Below are 16,809 nucleotides of genomic sequence, written 5' to 3' on the forward strand. Positions count from 1 at the left end.
CACCCATGGAATGCCCTTGTCACACCCCCACAGGGGTGCACGCCCGGTGTGTCACGCACTCCCCCCGTCCCCTTGGAGCTACACCTCTGGATGGGCCCGACCCCTTTGAGGATCCATAAAATTGGACCCCCTGAAGCAAAGTTCACCAAACCTGGGTGCTCTTACCTTCAGAGACTCAAACAGGATAGAAATAAAACAACTAAAATAAATATTTTTGCAGTTTATGAAAGCTTGTGAACCCCAGTGTTTGGGACCACCGGATTACAAGGGGCAGGACGCGGCAGATTCAAACCCCTTTGCCCATCTACAAATGTATCCCTAACTGGATGACAACTTCATGGCCAACAGATCCAAAGTCATCTAAGGCCTGTAGATCAACGTTTCCAGAGAGCCAGATCAGTTGACAGTTGCAGGCTTATTGCTGAGTCTTTCAATGTTCCCAACAGCTGTAGTGTTAACTCACCAGAAGGCGAAATGGCTGCTGGAGGTTTGGCATCTATGTATTGAGAATTAGCCTCTCCGTTATAGGGATACCACCTCCAAGGTGAGGCCTGGAGTTCTCCATGTATTGTAACTTATCTTCAGAGCTCAGTTCCCCTGGAGGAAATGGCATTATGATATCACATTCTTGTTCAGCTCCATTCCGTCTCCAACTCCATGTTCCCATGGAACCACCCCCCAACCTCCAGGATTTTCCCAAGCCAGAGTTGGCAACCTTAACTATAATAATACTTCTGTGGGTGCCTATGAAAAAAAGGGGGATGTTTATATGGGATTCTGGATATTTTCTCAGTGAACATTAACTACTAGAAGAAAAAGAGTTTGGATTTAGCTTTCATCTCCGTTTTCAGATTTCTGCTGTCCAAAACCAACTGTATTGAAGGAGGAGGAGGAAGAGTTTGGAGTCCAAGTGCCTTACAAACTTCTTCCCTTTCCCTCCCCACAACTGTCACCTTCTGAGATAGGTGGGACTGAGAGAATTCTGAGAGAATTGAGACTGGCCAAGGTCACCCAGCAGGCTTCATTTGGAGGAGTAGGGAGACAAATTCAGTTCACCAGATAAGAGTCTGCTGCTCATGTGGAAAAGTGGGGAATCAAACCCAGTTCTTCAGATTAGAGTCCACCCCGCTAACCCACTACACAACACTGGCTCTCAAGGAGGACAAGGAAGGCTGGAGATATTTTGCCATCCCTATAGGGTTGGCAGCTTTGGGTTGGGAAATTCCAGATTTGGGGGTGAAAAGTAGGAAGGTCAAGGATAGGTAAGGGAAGAAATTTCAATGCGCAATAACGGGTCTACCCTCCAAAGCAGTTATTTTCTCCAGAAAAACTGACCTGTGTCGTCTGGAGAACTGTTGAAATTCTGGGCTCCACCTGGATGCTCACAACTTAACTGTTCACACAGCTCTCTTCGACAGAAGCAGTAGAATAACAGAGATCCTAATGACATGGAATGCGCCTCCTGCAAGGAAAGCCACGCCCCCCAGGTCTGCCCGGTAGATTCTCCATTCGCTGGGCTAAACGTTAGTCCCGCCCACAAGGATTATAAACCCCGCCCAGAGGGGTGGTTCACCCGCATCTCATTTCTTAAACAGTCCCTATTTCCTTTCCCCCTCGGACTCAGGCGCGTGCTTTGGTTGCTTAGCAACGGTCCGCTTCCCTGTAAACTGCCGCCATGTCGGAGGAAGAAGAGGCGATCGTGGAGGCTGAAGAGATCATTCGCTGCCAGAGGATCTTTCTGAGCCGGCTGGACTCTTTTGGCGGCCGCAACATCGGGAAAGTGAGTGGGGCGGCTGGAGATGGGGAACCCGCGGGCAGGGGAGGAGGATGGAAAAGTTGGATCGTGATTAGATTTGGGGTGGTGGAGACTTGGGTTCAAATTCCTATTCGACCCTGCGGGACTTTGGAACTGGCATGCTCTGGCAGCCTAGCCTCCCTCACAGGGTTGGTATTGTGAAGATAAGATGATGGGAGGGAGATCTGCATTTGCTGTCCTGAGCTCACTGGAAAAGGGCAGGATAAAAACAATATAATGAATACAATATTTGTTCACTTCATTGTATACCCCACCTTTTTTTCCCCCAATGAGGACCCAGAGTAGCTTATCTTGTTCTTCCCTCCTCTGTTCTGTCCTCAAAAGATCCTTGAGAGGTAGGTTAGACCAGTGGTTCTCAACCTTCCTAATGCTGCGACCCTTTAATGCAGTTCCTCATGTTGTGGTGACCCCCAACCATAAAATTATTTGTGTGTCAGTTCCTAAGACCATTGGAAATATGTGTTTTCTGATGGTCTTAGGCAACCCCTGTGAAAGGGTCGTTCGACCCCCAAAGGGGTCGCGACCCACAGGTTGAGAACCACTGGGTTAGACTGACCCAAGGTCACCCAGGGAGTTTCCATGGCAGAGTGGGAGTCAGTTCTCCCAGGTCTTAGTCTAATATTTATTTTATTACATTTATATCCTGACCCCCCTGCCCCCACCACATTACACTAACCACTACACCAAGGTGGCTGTCATCTTGTGCTCATATATGACACAGGGTTGCTCTGGAGAGGAAATGGAAGAGAGAGGGACTGTAAGCTCCTTGGAGAAAAGACAGTATATGTTCCTAAAGGGGCAGTTCAAACATGCCTGCTGCCTTCACTGGAATTCTGGATTGCTTCCCAGTCCCCACTGTATCTATGCTCCCTTTCCATCATCACAGTGGTTCCTTGCAGTGTACTACAGTGCTGTATTTCTACAGAAATCCAGTAATGCCCACTATGTGCTTTGTGTATTAAGTGGTGTCAAGTTGCTTCTGACTCTTGGTGACCCTGTGAATAGAGGTCCTCCTAAACATCCTATTAACAGCCTTGTTCAGGTTTTGCAAACAGAGGGCCGCGGCTTCCTTTGTAGAGTCAGTCCATCTCATGTTGGATCTTCCTCTTTTCCTGCTGCCTTCAACTTTTCCCAGCATTATTTTCTTTTCCAGTGATTTTTGTCTTCTCATTAATGTGACCAAATTATGATAGCCTCAGTTTACTTATTTTAACTTCTCTAGGGACAATTCAGACTTGATTTGATCTAGAACCCACATATTTGTTGTTGGTGGTGGTTTGTTTTTTGGTTTTAAGTAGTCTGTGGTCTCCGCAAGACTCTCTTCCAACACCGCATATCAAAAGAATCTAGTTTCTTACTGTTGGCTTTCTTTATTGTCCGGTTTTCACACTCATAAATGGTAACAGGGAATACTATAGCATGAATTAATTTGATCTTGATTACCAATGACATATCTAAATTTAAGAATCTGGAGAGGAGAAGAATTATGGAGGAGAAGTCGATCTATGGCTACCAATCTTGATCCTCTTTGATCTGAGATTGCAAATGCCTTAGCAGACCAGGTGCTCAGGAGCAGCAGCAGCAGAAGGCCATTGCTTTCACATCCTGCATGTGAGCTCCCAAAGGCATCTGGTGGGCCACTGCGAGTAGCTGGACTAGATGGGCTGCGAGGGCTGGACTAGATGGACTCTGGTCTGATCCAGCAGGCTCTTTCTTATGTTCTTAATCTTTTCTAGCTCCTCCATGGCTGCTCTTCCTAGTCTCAATCTCCTGGTTTCTTGGTTAGTAGGATAGCACTACTATGTATTATTTGTAAGTCAGTCTTGATCAAACATACTACTTCTTGCAAATTGTTCTTATAAATGTTTCCTTTTATTTCATATCAGTTTTTTTCCTGAGTATGTCTTTAATGATTTCCATTATTCTTAAGAGGGAGGAGGGAAATCTCTGAAGCCAAAGTGATTCCAAATTATTTTTTTAACATTTTCATTAATTTAATTTTATAATTGCACAACTATGATAATAAATAACACGAGAAAAATGTACAAAGTATTGTTTTTGTTGCAAAATGGAACAGCTGTAGTTAAAGTTTTGGGTTAGAGGGAGACCAAATTAAGGATTTGTTGAACAAAACTCCAAAGTGAGCTGATTTAATTATTTAACTGCAGAAGCTGTTTTAAAACAGCTGAGAGGGAAAGTTTTTTTTAAAAAACAGTTGGTCCAGAAAGTCTTAATAGCTCTTTTTTTAGTAAACTAGATGGATACTGCAGTGAAAAAAATGTCCACAAATCAGATCTGGAAAAAAAATATCCAGAAAACACTGAATGAAACAAATTGGCAATGTCATCTGCATTTGCCAGACATAAATAGTTACCGGTAGCGTAGAAGCAACCTGAAAGGGTCATGGTGAAGAAACAGAATCAGAGGCAAAGATTGAGGCAGGGCAGGACAGGATTGATCTGAGCGATGCAATCCTAAACAAAGGCAATTAACCAAATTCCTGAATAATTAAAATAAAAATGTTGTAATGTGTACCTGGGACATTACTTAAAAAGAATCTGAAAGATGCCACTCGATGAAACTACCCATAAAATGTGTAGGGGTTGTAAAAAATATTAAATATTAAGTTTTCATCTGCATCAACTCTTGCCTTCATTTTGTCTTGGTGCACCCCCCTTCTTCTGTGCAGTCTTTAGCAGAGTTACACCTTCCAAGTCCCATAAAGTCGATGGATGTAGGAAGGTGTGACTGTTCTTAGGATTGCACTGGAAGGCTATCTGACCTTTAGCCATCCCTCTGGCTAGCAGGCTGCTGTGTGGTGACATATTATCCTGTTCCACAGGTAAGAAATTAAAAAAGATGCTATTGAAGCAGGAACATGGATATCATTGACTATGTCAATTTGAATTGGGTTCCTTTTATCTGATGTGTTTCTTCCTTGTCAATTATTAGTACTTGTCCACCTGTGTTGTTGGAGCAGCTCTGGAAGAAGTTACAGAGGAAGAGGAAGAAGAAGATGAACCTCGATCAGAACTTCTATCAGCTAAACCAAAGGAAGGAATATACCAAATAGTGGGAACGGTTTCAGAGACAGAGAGTGGGAAAACAGATTTTGCTCAAGAAATATACATTGTGAGTATTGAAGTGGTTACATTTGTTAAAATGCCAAGTTAATCTAGCCACTTTAATGGCTTTTTTTCAAATGGTAGGAAATGACAAAAATAAAGTTGGCATCATATACCACACTGTCATGAGAGCTTCCGATAAATTTCAGACGTAACCTGGGGAAAGTGAGTTGTTGTTAGGTCTCGAACCCTAAGCCACTAAACGGACTCTGTGTTGTCGATCAGCAGCTTTTATTGATAAGCTCAGAGCACCAAAGCTTGGCAAATCCAGTTCTGGCGAACCTGGCCTTTGCCATCCCCTTTATCCCCGTTGTCAGTCCCCCTCCCGTTTTCCCAATAAGTTTGAAAGAAAGAGTTTGCAGAGCTGAGGAGCCCCAAGGTTGGCGACATATAGTGATAGCGAGCCACCTGGCATCCTGCCCCCACAGAGCAATGGAAACAACGCTGTATCTCATTAAACCAGCGTGTCGGGGAAGCCCAGCTATCTACAGAGCATGTGAAGCCATAAAGTAGATCAAAGAAAAAATGCCCCAAATGACACTGGTAACATAAAGCAGGCTGATTACATATATCTTGTAGCAGCTTTGATACATAGTTTCCAGCAGGTACATTGAGTTAGGAATGCATCTCAATCACCTAGATAGCATCCCCCTGATAGTTGTGATGAAGTTCCACTGAAACAATGGGATGAGTCAGTTTGTGGCTCAGAGCTGGGCTACATCTTACACTTACCATGTGAGAATCACTCAGGCTTCCAGCTTTCTGGCTGAAAAAAACTGAAGGGGAACCCCAGTCACAAACTACAAGAAGGCCACCTTTCGCCATCTGCCATTTACCTCAATTTAAGAAGAAGAAGAGTTGGACTTATATCCCCCCTTTCTCTCCTATAGGAGACCCAAAGGGGCTTACAAACTCTTTTCCCTTCCCCCCTCACAACAAACACCCTGTAAGGTAGGTGGGGCTGAGAGAGCTCAGGAACTAGGCAGGCCTAAGCACTTTCAGATTAATGGGCAGTGTGTTGGGGTATTTTTGAAGACGGGCTAATCGGAATTGCAGATGAGCCTCCACCGCATGGGCAGCAGAGAGGGTAAATAAGGCCTGGTTCCTCGGGAATCGAGACCCTGGAGGGTCATTCATGGAGCTACAGCTCTGCACATGGGCATGTGGTGGACTACACAGCAGAATTAGCAGAATGTCTGGAAGGCTGCGATTCTCCCAGTTCGGGACCATCTGCTCCTTGTGCCATGGTAAGACGTGTTGTGTGCACCAGTTGTTCGCTGCTGGAGGAGGTTTGCAGTCTGGGCAGCACGAGGGAGCCCTGCTGGTCGTTGAGGAGTTCTGAAAAGGACTATGAGTGACACTGAAAGATTGCTTGGTATGCCATATACTATATATGTAATCTGAAATAAAAGCAATAGTACATTGTAATATACATGTATTCTAATGAATAAATATTATTATTTGTATGAACAAAACCCCTATTCCATTGCTTTCTTAACTTGAAGATGCGTAGCCTTTTAAGTTACATGAAGTAATGTTTACTGTTGTACTATAACATACTACAAAAGTTTTTCTGCGACTCTTAAATTGCAAAGTCTTTGATTATATCCTCCAAATCAATCTGATGTAACAAATCTGCTTCAATACTTAGCAGAGATGAGGAATTAAAAAAAAACCTCTGTGGGGCCCTCTTTACTTGAGATCCTATGCATGTGTTTATTTGGCTTAATGGTTAATCCAGGACTGCCCCGCCCCCTGCTTCCAGGTTTGCCAGGCCAGATTTTGGGGGGGAGGGAGGGTGTTACCTCAGCTGGTTCACGGGCCTGATAAACCCCCTCAAGCTGAGGAAATCACCACGAGCCTGCTACGGGCTTGCCAGCCAAGATAGTCACACATATACACACTACAGGGCCTGGCCAACAAATCACGTTTTATATTATAATATTGCCATGGCTCGTAGGATCAACAACCCTGATTTAGAGAGTTACTAGGGCAGACTTTGGATATATACACATACACCCACTGCAGGAACAGTGACAGTTCTGATGCTTTGTAAAGCAGGGATGAGCTTCTGTTCTGAAGCAAGCTGGCTGTGTGGGTTTTCAGAATACTGGACTCGGAGTGAGAATCTGTACCAGCCCGGAACAGAATTTCATGATAATCACGAAAATGTCACTCCCTCCGCCCTTTTCCCTTCAGCTCATGAGGGATTTACCGGTTTTACAGCACAAAAAAAGTGCAAAAGCAGAAGGTAGAGGTGGAGTGCATCACCAGGTTTACTACGAGGGCCCCAGGCAATCACAAAGTTGCACAGCTAGATGTGTGAAATTCCAGGGGAGGAGGTTTTCCTCAGCCTGCTTGAGGTCCCCACCCACCAAGGGAGCCCGAAGCCAGTAGAAATTACGAATTGCACCAGCCCCTCCCTCCCTCCAGGAAGGAATGGAAGAAGTAAGTTTTCCACTTCAAAGTTCAGGGAATTCAGTTTAGGGAAAACACATCAAGAAATTTGTTTTTAAGAAGCAGGAGTGCCAAGGAGGCAGGAATCCCACCTCAGGAGTTACTTTCCAGCTCAGCTCATAGCCCACACATCCTGCAATGTACCACTTCCACCGGTGAGCCAAAGGAGTTTACAGTACACCACACAGTACTGCAGAAACAGCCCAGCAAAGGAAATCAATTTACAAAATTTTATTCAAAACTCATACTACCTCAAGAACAAAGCGGCTGCCGAAAGCCCATGTAGTAGGCTCCAATTTAGGAATCAAATGCAATTTAGCGTGGAACCAAATATGGCTCTTTACAAAAGGAAAGGAAATTTTAAGCTAAGCTATAGCAGAGGGGATGCTAGAATAACCTGTATGCAAGGTAAAGGACAGGTAAAGATTGTTCTGCTTTACAGAAAGTGAAATGATAGAGGTGAACACTTCCCAGAATTCTGAGCATGACGTTCACAGATTTATGCTAGTGCAGTAAATCATTATGGTCCTCTGTATTTTAATTATTTAGTGCCCCGCTTCCTAATAAAGGACCTGCGAAAACCATTGGGGGATTGGAGCACCTTCCTTGTGAGGAGAGGCTGCAGCATTTGGGACTCTTTAGTTTGGAGGACATGTCTGAGGGGGGATATGATGAAGACTATAAAATTATGCATGGGGTAGAAAATGTTGACAGAGAGAAATTTTTCTCTCTTTCTCCACAATATAAGGCTCCAGGAATTCATTGGCAGAAAATCATGGGGAGGGTGGGATTAGGACTAATAAAGAGAAGCATTTCTTCATGCAATGTGTGATTTGGTGACACCGGAATAGCATATGGGAGGTGGTGATGGCCCACTAGCCCGTTCTTTAAAGAACTTGGACAGATTTATGGAGGAGAAGTCAATCTATGGCTTACCAATCTTGGTCCTCCTTGATCTGAGATTACCAAATGCCTTAGCAGACCAGGTGCTCGAGCAGCAGCATAAACGGCAGCAGCAGAGCCATTGGCACCACATCCTAAATGTGAGAGCTCTGAAAACCATCAGTGGGCCACTTTCTTGGAAGATGCTGGACTAGTGGACTCTGGTCCCTGAATCAGCAGAAACCTTTCTTATGTTCTTGTGTTCATTGTTTGAACTGCAGAAACATTATGGATTGTTGATAAGCATGCCAATTATCACGAAAATATTTAAAGCACTTTCAGAAATGCCAGTAGGAAGCTTTCTTATACCAGAGTTTTATTGAAACTCCTGTGAATTTTAGGTATTTAAATTGGCATTTAATTGTGAAAGCCTTTGACCCCAGCTACAGACATTTTATTTGTATAGCCCACCAGTCCTGCTTAGCAGTTGGTGCTTTTTTTAATTTCTTGTCATACATTCCAAGGATTAATGAGACACCTTTTTAGTTATGTGTCCTAGTCAAATTTGAGAACCCAAAATCATTTTTGCTAATGTCTCTGAAAAGCTCGCTGTGGAATAGGGAGCAGCGCCATCTGTTATGTAGACTCTTGGGTACGGCAGAGCTTTGTCAAAATGCAATTTCAGCTACAGCCTCGCTGAGTTGTCCTTCAGATCTTCCTCTGTAAAGTGGAAGTAGCACTTGCAGGTTTATAGGAATGACAGCTGAGATAATGACTATAAAGTACTTGGTACTTTTCAGCATCTGTTGAAAGGATGATTGCCCAGGGTGGCATAATATGTAGAAGAAGAAGAGATGGATATATATCCCCCCTTTCTCTCCTGTTAGGAGACTCAAAGGAGTTTACAAATACTTTTAAAACCTCCACAAAACGAAAACACCTGTGAAGTGCTGGGTGGGGAGCTGAGAGGCTTCAAAGAGACTGTGACTAGCCCAAAGGTCTCACCCGGCTGTGGCATGTTGCAGGTGCTGGCTTAATCTGGTTCACCAGATAAGCCTCCCTGGCTCCTGCAGTGGGTGCTGTGGTAAATGGGAGACCAGATTTGGGAATTCCCACTGTCCCATGGAAGCTTGGCAGGGTGGGCAAGTCATATACCAGCCCAAAGAGACAAAATGGGGCAGGAGAACAGTAGCAACTGGCAGGGGTCCCCATTGGGGAGAAAAGATAAGTATAAATTAAGGGAATTAAAATACATTAATAATAAAATAGAAATTACAAAAATATTGTGTGTGTGTTTATCCTGTTAATTTCCTGTTAATTTCCGAGCCTTTATTGGCATATAGGACGATACACATAGGATACAAAAAGAAACAAGAAATTTAAAGACAATTCTGGAAAATAATAATGGGAGACATACCTTAACAAGGTGTATGGCAAAATTAAAAAAATTTCCAGAGGCATCGCTGCAGATATATAATTTCTAGTAAAAACTTGGCCATCAATTCACAAACTTGTGTGTGTATAATTAATAGTAAAAATACATTCAAGAGCCATTTCATACATCGAGCAGGACGTGTGGAGTGAAGTCTCAAGAGGTATAAATAGTAACCTAAACAGGGCCGAAGTTGTTGTTTGAAAGACATGCCCTTCTGTCAAATCTTTCTGTGTGTACAAAGGTTACACATCAGAAAAAAGGCACCTAGCCTTTTCACCTGCAGCTTTGCTTGGGCAGTGAGACTCTGATTTTGAAACCAGCTGTTCTGTGTTTATACATCTAAAATGTTATAGATAAGCCACATTCTCTACTGAACACTTCAAGCAACTTTGAAATTGGCCTTAGAAATTCTAGTATTCACTGTAGCTACCTGTGCAGGTCTACTTTAAGTCTGGAAATTGGAACTTAAAACTGGAACGTTGAAATATGAAGACAGCAGTTCCTTCTCCCAGGCTTTTCGTTCTTGTTTTTAGAGACCTTCTCGAGATGAGCTGCTAGTCCGCCTGAAAGAGTGTGATGTCATAATTTATAACATCACTGAAGATGAAAGCCAGATTGAAGAAGCAACTTGGGCAGCTACAGGTTGGAACAATTTCTTTGGTGTCTAAAAAAGGCAGGGGACAGAGCTCTGATACATATACCCTTTTCACAGGTCCCAAAATTGCTTTGTATTTATCTAACAATGGTTGTAATAGGGCACCCTCAGACAAAAAAGGGATTTCTCCATATTATTGGTCAGTCCAGGTATCCAGAGAAACAGCAACTGGTAAAGTGGTTAAAAGCACATAAAGCTATCTCCGAAGGACTGAGCATGCTCATTGTCCTGTAAGTGGGTAGCATCTGTGGCCAGGAATACCTTCTCTCAGCTTTGACTGGTAAGCCAGCTGTGGCCTTTCCTGGGCAGAAAAGATCTGGCCACTGTGGTGCTTGCCCTTGTGACATCTAGATTAGATTCAGGGCTTCTTACAGCGTCCTTGTAGCAGATATGTTTGAAAAACTTCCAGCGTTGGCACAGAATGCTGTAGCCATGATGATGACTGGAGTGGGTCATAGAGACCATATCACTGCGATCTTGGTCTGTCTACATTGGCTACCAGTTTGTTTCCTTGCACAATTCAGAATGCTTGTGTTGACCTTTAAAGGGTTTGGGATCAGCATACTTGAAGGACCACCACCGTTTCATGATAGACCTGCCTTCGACTATAATTGGTCACCTTCACTGGAATAGCTTTTGCACTTCCCAGTCTTCTGACATTAGATGGGTAGCAGCCAGAAAAAGGACCTTCTTGGTAATGATGCCAAAGTGCTTGAACTCTCTCCCCAGGGATATTTGTCCCCTTCTATTGCCGTCTTTTGCCAGCAATTGAAGACATTTTTTATTTCAACTTAATGTATCCTCAGCCAATCCCTTTGTTCCCCTAAATCCAAGTGATTCGGGCGTATTTTTTTTTTAATATTAATGTTGCTCAAATCTGCTTCTTAATTATGTGAGTGTGAGGTTGATTTTAATGGTTTTAAAATGTGATTTATCATGTACGTTTTAAATTGTTAGCTGCCTTGGTGGCCCTTATAAGGGCAGAAAGGAAGGATGCAAATGTTGTAAAATGAATTTTAAAAAGACCCACTTTGAGGAGGGACAGGTCTTACTGAACCTCAGACAGTATTCTAGAAGGGAAGGATTTGGGTCAGGTGATAGTGATTCTTTTTGTTCCCAATCTTAATTCCCCCCTTTCCCCCCTGCCCATCTGGGGAAGAACCCTGTGGGGAGCCCCGTAGAGCTCTGTGGGGAGGCAGATTGATTAAAACTCAAAGAAAATGGTTTCTTTGGTTTATAATACCCCTCCCTTCAAGGACTCTTCAGATTCCAAAGGGCAGAACTAATAACTGTTTATGGGATTGTGTCATGGAACCTAGGTTTCTGAATTTAGCACTGAGGAGGGGTACACAACTGCTCTCTTTAACGCGACAGTGCTTCTGCAACTCCGCAAGCCACCCCACACCCTAACTCCATATAGAGAGAAGGGTTGCCAAAAAAACCCCAACCCCACAAGAGAGATACTTTGATATGTGCATGCTAATCTTAGAGCGCACATCAAGACACTTAGCACTGCGAATTATATACATGACATAAATTTTAATTTGAGGGAAGTCAAGGGCCTGTTTTTCTAGACAAGTTTACAATGTTATCCCAAGATAAGCTAAAGGGTGTAACTCTGCCCAGGATGGAAGAAGAGGAAGAGTTTGGATTTATACCCCACCTTTCTCTTCTGTGAGGAGTCACCCACCAAGTTTCATTTGTAAGAGCAAGGAAGCAAATCCAGTTCACCAGATAAGCAAATCCAATTCGCTCTTGTGGAGGAGTGGGGAATCAATCCCCTGTTCTCCAGATTAGAGTCTACTGCTCTTAACCGTACATCTATCGCTGGCCCTCTTGTCTTCGCTGGTTAAGCAGAAATTAAGCTTTGTAATACTAGCAGAGTCGCTCGGTGATTGGAATATTGTGCGCCCTGCATGAGGATGCTCGAAACAATTTTGAGAAGCAGAAAGGAGTGTTCATTCACTATCCACCATCGTTGGCCTGGGCTGAAGCAAAACCTCTTGATCCGGATGAGAGTGGTTAGGCGAGAGAGTGGCGGCTTTGATATATTCCATTGTGTGATACAGTAAAGTAGCCCACAGATTTACCTTGCTGAAATCTTGATGGTATGGGGAAATCTCAGTTATGGGAATGGTCTGGGATAGTTCCAAAATTGGAAGAAGGGCTGCCGAAGCCTTGACTTTTCTGTCCACTTAAAAAAATAACCGTTTGCCTTTAGGGCAGAAAGTTTGCATGAATTCCAGTTATTGGCATTTATGCAAACTATGACTTTCAGTTAAATGCCGGTGCTCAGATAAAAAATATCAAAATCGATCAGAACTACTGTCGCTAAAAAAATCATTTTGGCTTTTTCCTCATAGGGCAGGGAATGGTGCTTCTCACTATGGAAGTAGCAGTAAGCGTAGCGGAAGTTGGCCGAGCTGGTGTCTGAATGCCCTTCCTCCTCTCCCTGCCGTCCACACCCTCACACTGTCCCACTACAGCCCAGCAACTCCCGCTTTCTTCTTTCGCTGGGCTGGCCCCTGTTAAAAGGGACTTCTGTATCCCTTCCACACATGAAGATATAAGGCACTTTCAACTCCCACTTGCCACAATTGTTTAAAAAGTGGATTTTTGCTGTTCGCTTTACAATACGTCCAGCTGCAAAAGATACATTGAAAGTGGGTCCCGAAAGTATGTCTTGAAGGGTCCTCTTCTGCTACACACATGCGGAATAATGCACTTTCAGTCCACTTCCACAATTGTTTGAAAAGTGTGATTCGTTGCATATTCCTTGCAGTAAAACCCACACCACGAGTGGCATTGAAAGTGGATCGCAAGTGTATTATTCTGCAGGTGAGGAAGGGGCCTTCAACCTGCACAGGAAAAAAAAAGCCTTCTAAAGTGCTGGAGAGAATGAAAAGCTTAGTACTGTCTTTCTGAAGATGAAGCTTAGCTCTGCCCTTCTCCCTACACTTAATGCTGGCGATTCATCCGTGTGTGAGAGCACAGTAAAAGCACATCTGGAAGCTGCCATGTAAAGTGCAGGCATCCAGCTGTCCTCTCAAGGAAAAAATCCTGGTGTTGGAAGCAGCCTTAGAAAGCATAATTCCTTGAAAAGCATAAATTAATTAATTCCAAAGGTCACTTTTAAAAAAAAATAGCTTGGTTCCCTCCCTGCCAGAGATTGAAGTCCAGAAATACCTTTCACGGAAGAAGACTATCGCCGAAGAAAACCTCACCCGAACTTCATGAACCACATCAATGCTGAAAAAGTTATTCTCAAACTTGGGAAAACTGTGAGTATTACTAGGGGAAATTATCTATGGCAATAGCGAAAGATCCTGGATGCTTTACTTTGCTGGAGTGTGTCAAACTCATGACCCTCAGATAAGTTATGGACTTACACAGTTCGGGATGAGTGGGAATTCCTGTAGTCCCTTACTCTGGAAGACATGCAATTAACCTATATGTACTAGCTGTTGTGGGTTTTCCCGGTTGTGTAGCTGTGGTCTGGTCGTTTTAGCTCTGAATGTTTCATCTGTGTCTGTAGCTGGCATCTTCAGAAGTGTGTCACAGTGAGATAGATTTCTCTCTGTGAAGCAGATTATATTTACAAAAGACATTGAAAATTGGCATTAAATAGGATGACACCAAAGAGAGGGGATAGGAATGCACTCTTTTGGAGAAGCATTTTTGGATCTGCATAAATGAAAGAGTGAGTGAGTGAACGGGGAGGGAAAAAGGACAGACAGAGGACACTTCCAAGTGTTTCCATTTCACTGTTCTTCTGCTTTCATTTCATCATGGAAAAATGGCAATAAGAATATAACTATAGTTGTGTGGGATGAATTGTAAAATGCTTTTTTTCTTTCTTCTCTAGCACAGGTTGTAAAATGCTTTTTTTCTTCTCTAGAACAAAGCCAAATTTGCAACGTATGTTGTAGCTTCAGGTGTCCAGTATGGAATGGAAGAAAGAATTTTTCACTACTTTTTTAAGGTAACTGAGTATGCTTGGACAGCTGAAACATCCAAAGTAAGGGAAAATGGACAGCGCTGTGCCCAGTCTCTTCCTGATTGGCTGGCTTCCATTGTCTCCCTTTTGCTCCAGAGAAGATGTAAATCTGATCTCAGAAGCCAAGCAGGGTTGACCCTGGCAAGTATTTGGATGGGAGACCTCCAAGGAATAGCAGGATCCAAGGAGGAGGCAGGCAATGGCAGACCAACTCGAAATGTCTCTTGCCTCGAAAACCTCACCAGGGATTGCCATAAGTCAGTTGTGCGACTTGAGGGCAAAAGATAAATAGGGAAACTGACGAGTAGCTGCAGGTGAAGCATCTGTCTGACTGCTCCCCTGTAGCTATGGGGGCAGAGCCAAGTTCCACATCTCTGCCCCCTCCAGCCCTTTAGAGGGATATTTCCTTTCCTCACTGTGGCACGGCTCAGTAGGGAGAAGAAAAGGGGTTGGGTTCTGGGCAGTAAAGGGTCTCAGAGAAATCACTTACGCAGCTGTTGACAGGAAGAAGGTGGGAGTGGGTGTTCAGGGCAGCAAAAAGCAGGAATGGGGGTGAACTGTAGATGCTGTTCCTACCTGTACTTCTGCCATTTGATGCTTCTGGCCCTGCCCTCATGACAGGGCAATGCTTCTGTGTGGATGCCTCCTTGGATGAGAGCATTGCAGTGCATTTTTTTAAAGCATTGAATTTAATACGTTAACAAATTTGTGAGCATTTAGTGGTTAGCTAGGTTGCAAACCCAATGCTGTTATTGATGGATGTTTTGATCTCATCCACCAAGGCAGATCTTCTGTAACAAAACTGAATGACTGTCCTTTTGTTAGGAATATAGCTTAGGTTCAGAGCATGGGGGCCGGCTTGTGGTTCATCCAGCCTGATTGGATCAGCCTCTGGAATATCATTAATAGGGATGCAACATTCCATTTGCCTAGGCATCAAGGTTTTATTATTTGATTCTTGTGCAAGCTGAATAAAGCTATTGGAGGACAGGGAGAGGGAGGGCTTCCTTCAGAATCTGGAAGGCTTGCCCAAACCAGGCAAACAAAAGCAGATACAAACTTGTACAAAGGAGATACAAGCAGAAATGCAAAGAAGGATTTTGAGTGACATATTTCAAGGGTCATATCGCTAAAGACATCAAGACCAACAATAAGAAATTATTTTACAATAGGAGCGCTAAACCAACCAGAAACGGACCTGGGGGTAGTAGTGGATGCTTGACAAAGATGACAACCCAGTGTGTGGTTGCTGTGAAAACGGCAAACAGAGAGGCAGAAACTGCGTGGAACAGAAGGGTGGAAAGGGAACAGACCCCCCCCCCCCCACTTGACATAATCAGTTAAACTGTCGCAAATAAATGATGATGGAGGATGAAAGAGAGTAGAATGATAGAAGTGAGCAACAGAGCCAAAAGAGGGAAGGAAGCTGTGGAATGCACGGTGTTTAAATTGTTGTATGACAAATGAAGGAGGGGGCTTTAAGACTTACACAATTCTACACAGTGACCCTGTTGTAGAGGCTGAACTTGAACACATGAGGTCCAAGTCTGCTGTCTGATAACAGGGCTCGAATCCTCCTGCTTTTAAATTTCAGATATGACAGGTGTGGCACAGAACAGAGATATTGCCAACATGGTGGCTTACAATCTACTGAAGGAAGAAGATGTATTGGTAAATTTTCAAGTGTATGTACAGGACTTTACAGAACAGTATAATCCATATCCTATAAAATGTGCCATTAGCTTGACCCTTCCAGCGGGTGAGCCAGGCCACTTAAGAGACAGATTTCTCAGAAATCATACTAATGTCACAACTCTAAAGTCCTCTGTAATCATTTCCAGTTGTCTTGGCTTGGTGAGACTCCTGCAATACCATATTTCGGTGATGGAAAAAATTTTCTCCCAACCATTCACATTCAAGACTTGGCAGCGTAAGTATGGTACGCGTTAGCTGTGTTCCCCCTCCAGGATGTTTCAGTCCTAATGAATATTAATTTTAAGCATAATAGAAATCAACAGCAATTATCAATGATCATCAGAATTGTACCTACCCAGACTGATGCCTATTAGTCCAGCTTTCTAAGAAGTTTGGCCATTCCAATATTTTTAAAAAGGCATCCTTTTTAAGAAATATTTTGGAAAATGAATGTTGCCTCACAATATTAAATAAATTGAGCTTTCATTGTCCTTTTCTGCATGCGGCACTTTACCCGTATTTTCTGCATTGTCGATCCAGTCATTTCCCGTCATTTTTGTCTGCATGCCTCCCTTCAAAATGCTCTAGTGATGTGCTTGTGTATCCCCATTCACTCTGCTGACTGGTCGTTGCAGTCGTGATTTTCTTTTTGAAAACCTGCCTCCCTTGTTTCTCGTGATTCTCTGATCTTGACTTCCAGCTGTTTGGCTGTGTTGCACATTCAAGATTTTCTGCATTGGGGGGAAC

At 43.5% G+C, this 16,809-nt stretch overlaps 1 protein-coding gene across 1 annotated transcript in view; it reads left to right on the top strand.

Moving 5' to 3' along the window:
• Window positions 1–1,666: 1,666 nt before the first annotated feature.
• Window positions 1,667–16,809, top strand: part of AK7 (adenylate kinase 7) — a 44,962-nt gene continuing 29,819 nt past the window's right edge. The window contains exons 1-7 of the mRNA XM_048483302.1: window positions 1,667–1,780; window positions 4,769–4,948; window positions 10,249–10,356; window positions 12,280–12,386; window positions 13,546–13,651; window positions 14,269–14,352; window positions 16,209–16,297. Coding sequence (XP_048339259.1) covers window positions 1,676–1,780; window positions 4,769–4,948; window positions 10,249–10,356; window positions 12,280–12,386; window positions 13,546–13,651; window positions 14,269–14,352; window positions 16,209–16,297 — 779 coding nt within the window. The 5' untranslated portion in view covers window positions 1,667–1,675. The remainder of the gene's footprint in view (window positions 1,781–4,768; window positions 4,949–10,248; window positions 10,357–12,279; window positions 12,387–13,545; window positions 13,652–14,268; window positions 14,353–16,208; window positions 16,298–16,809) is intronic.

This window comes from Sphaerodactylus townsendi, linkage group LG02 (genome assembly GCF_021028975.2).
Source record: "Sphaerodactylus townsendi isolate TG3544 linkage group LG02, MPM_Stown_v2.3, whole genome shotgun sequence".
NCBI lineage: Eukaryota > Metazoa > Chordata > Lepidosauria > Squamata > Sphaerodactylidae > Sphaerodactylus > Sphaerodactylus townsendi.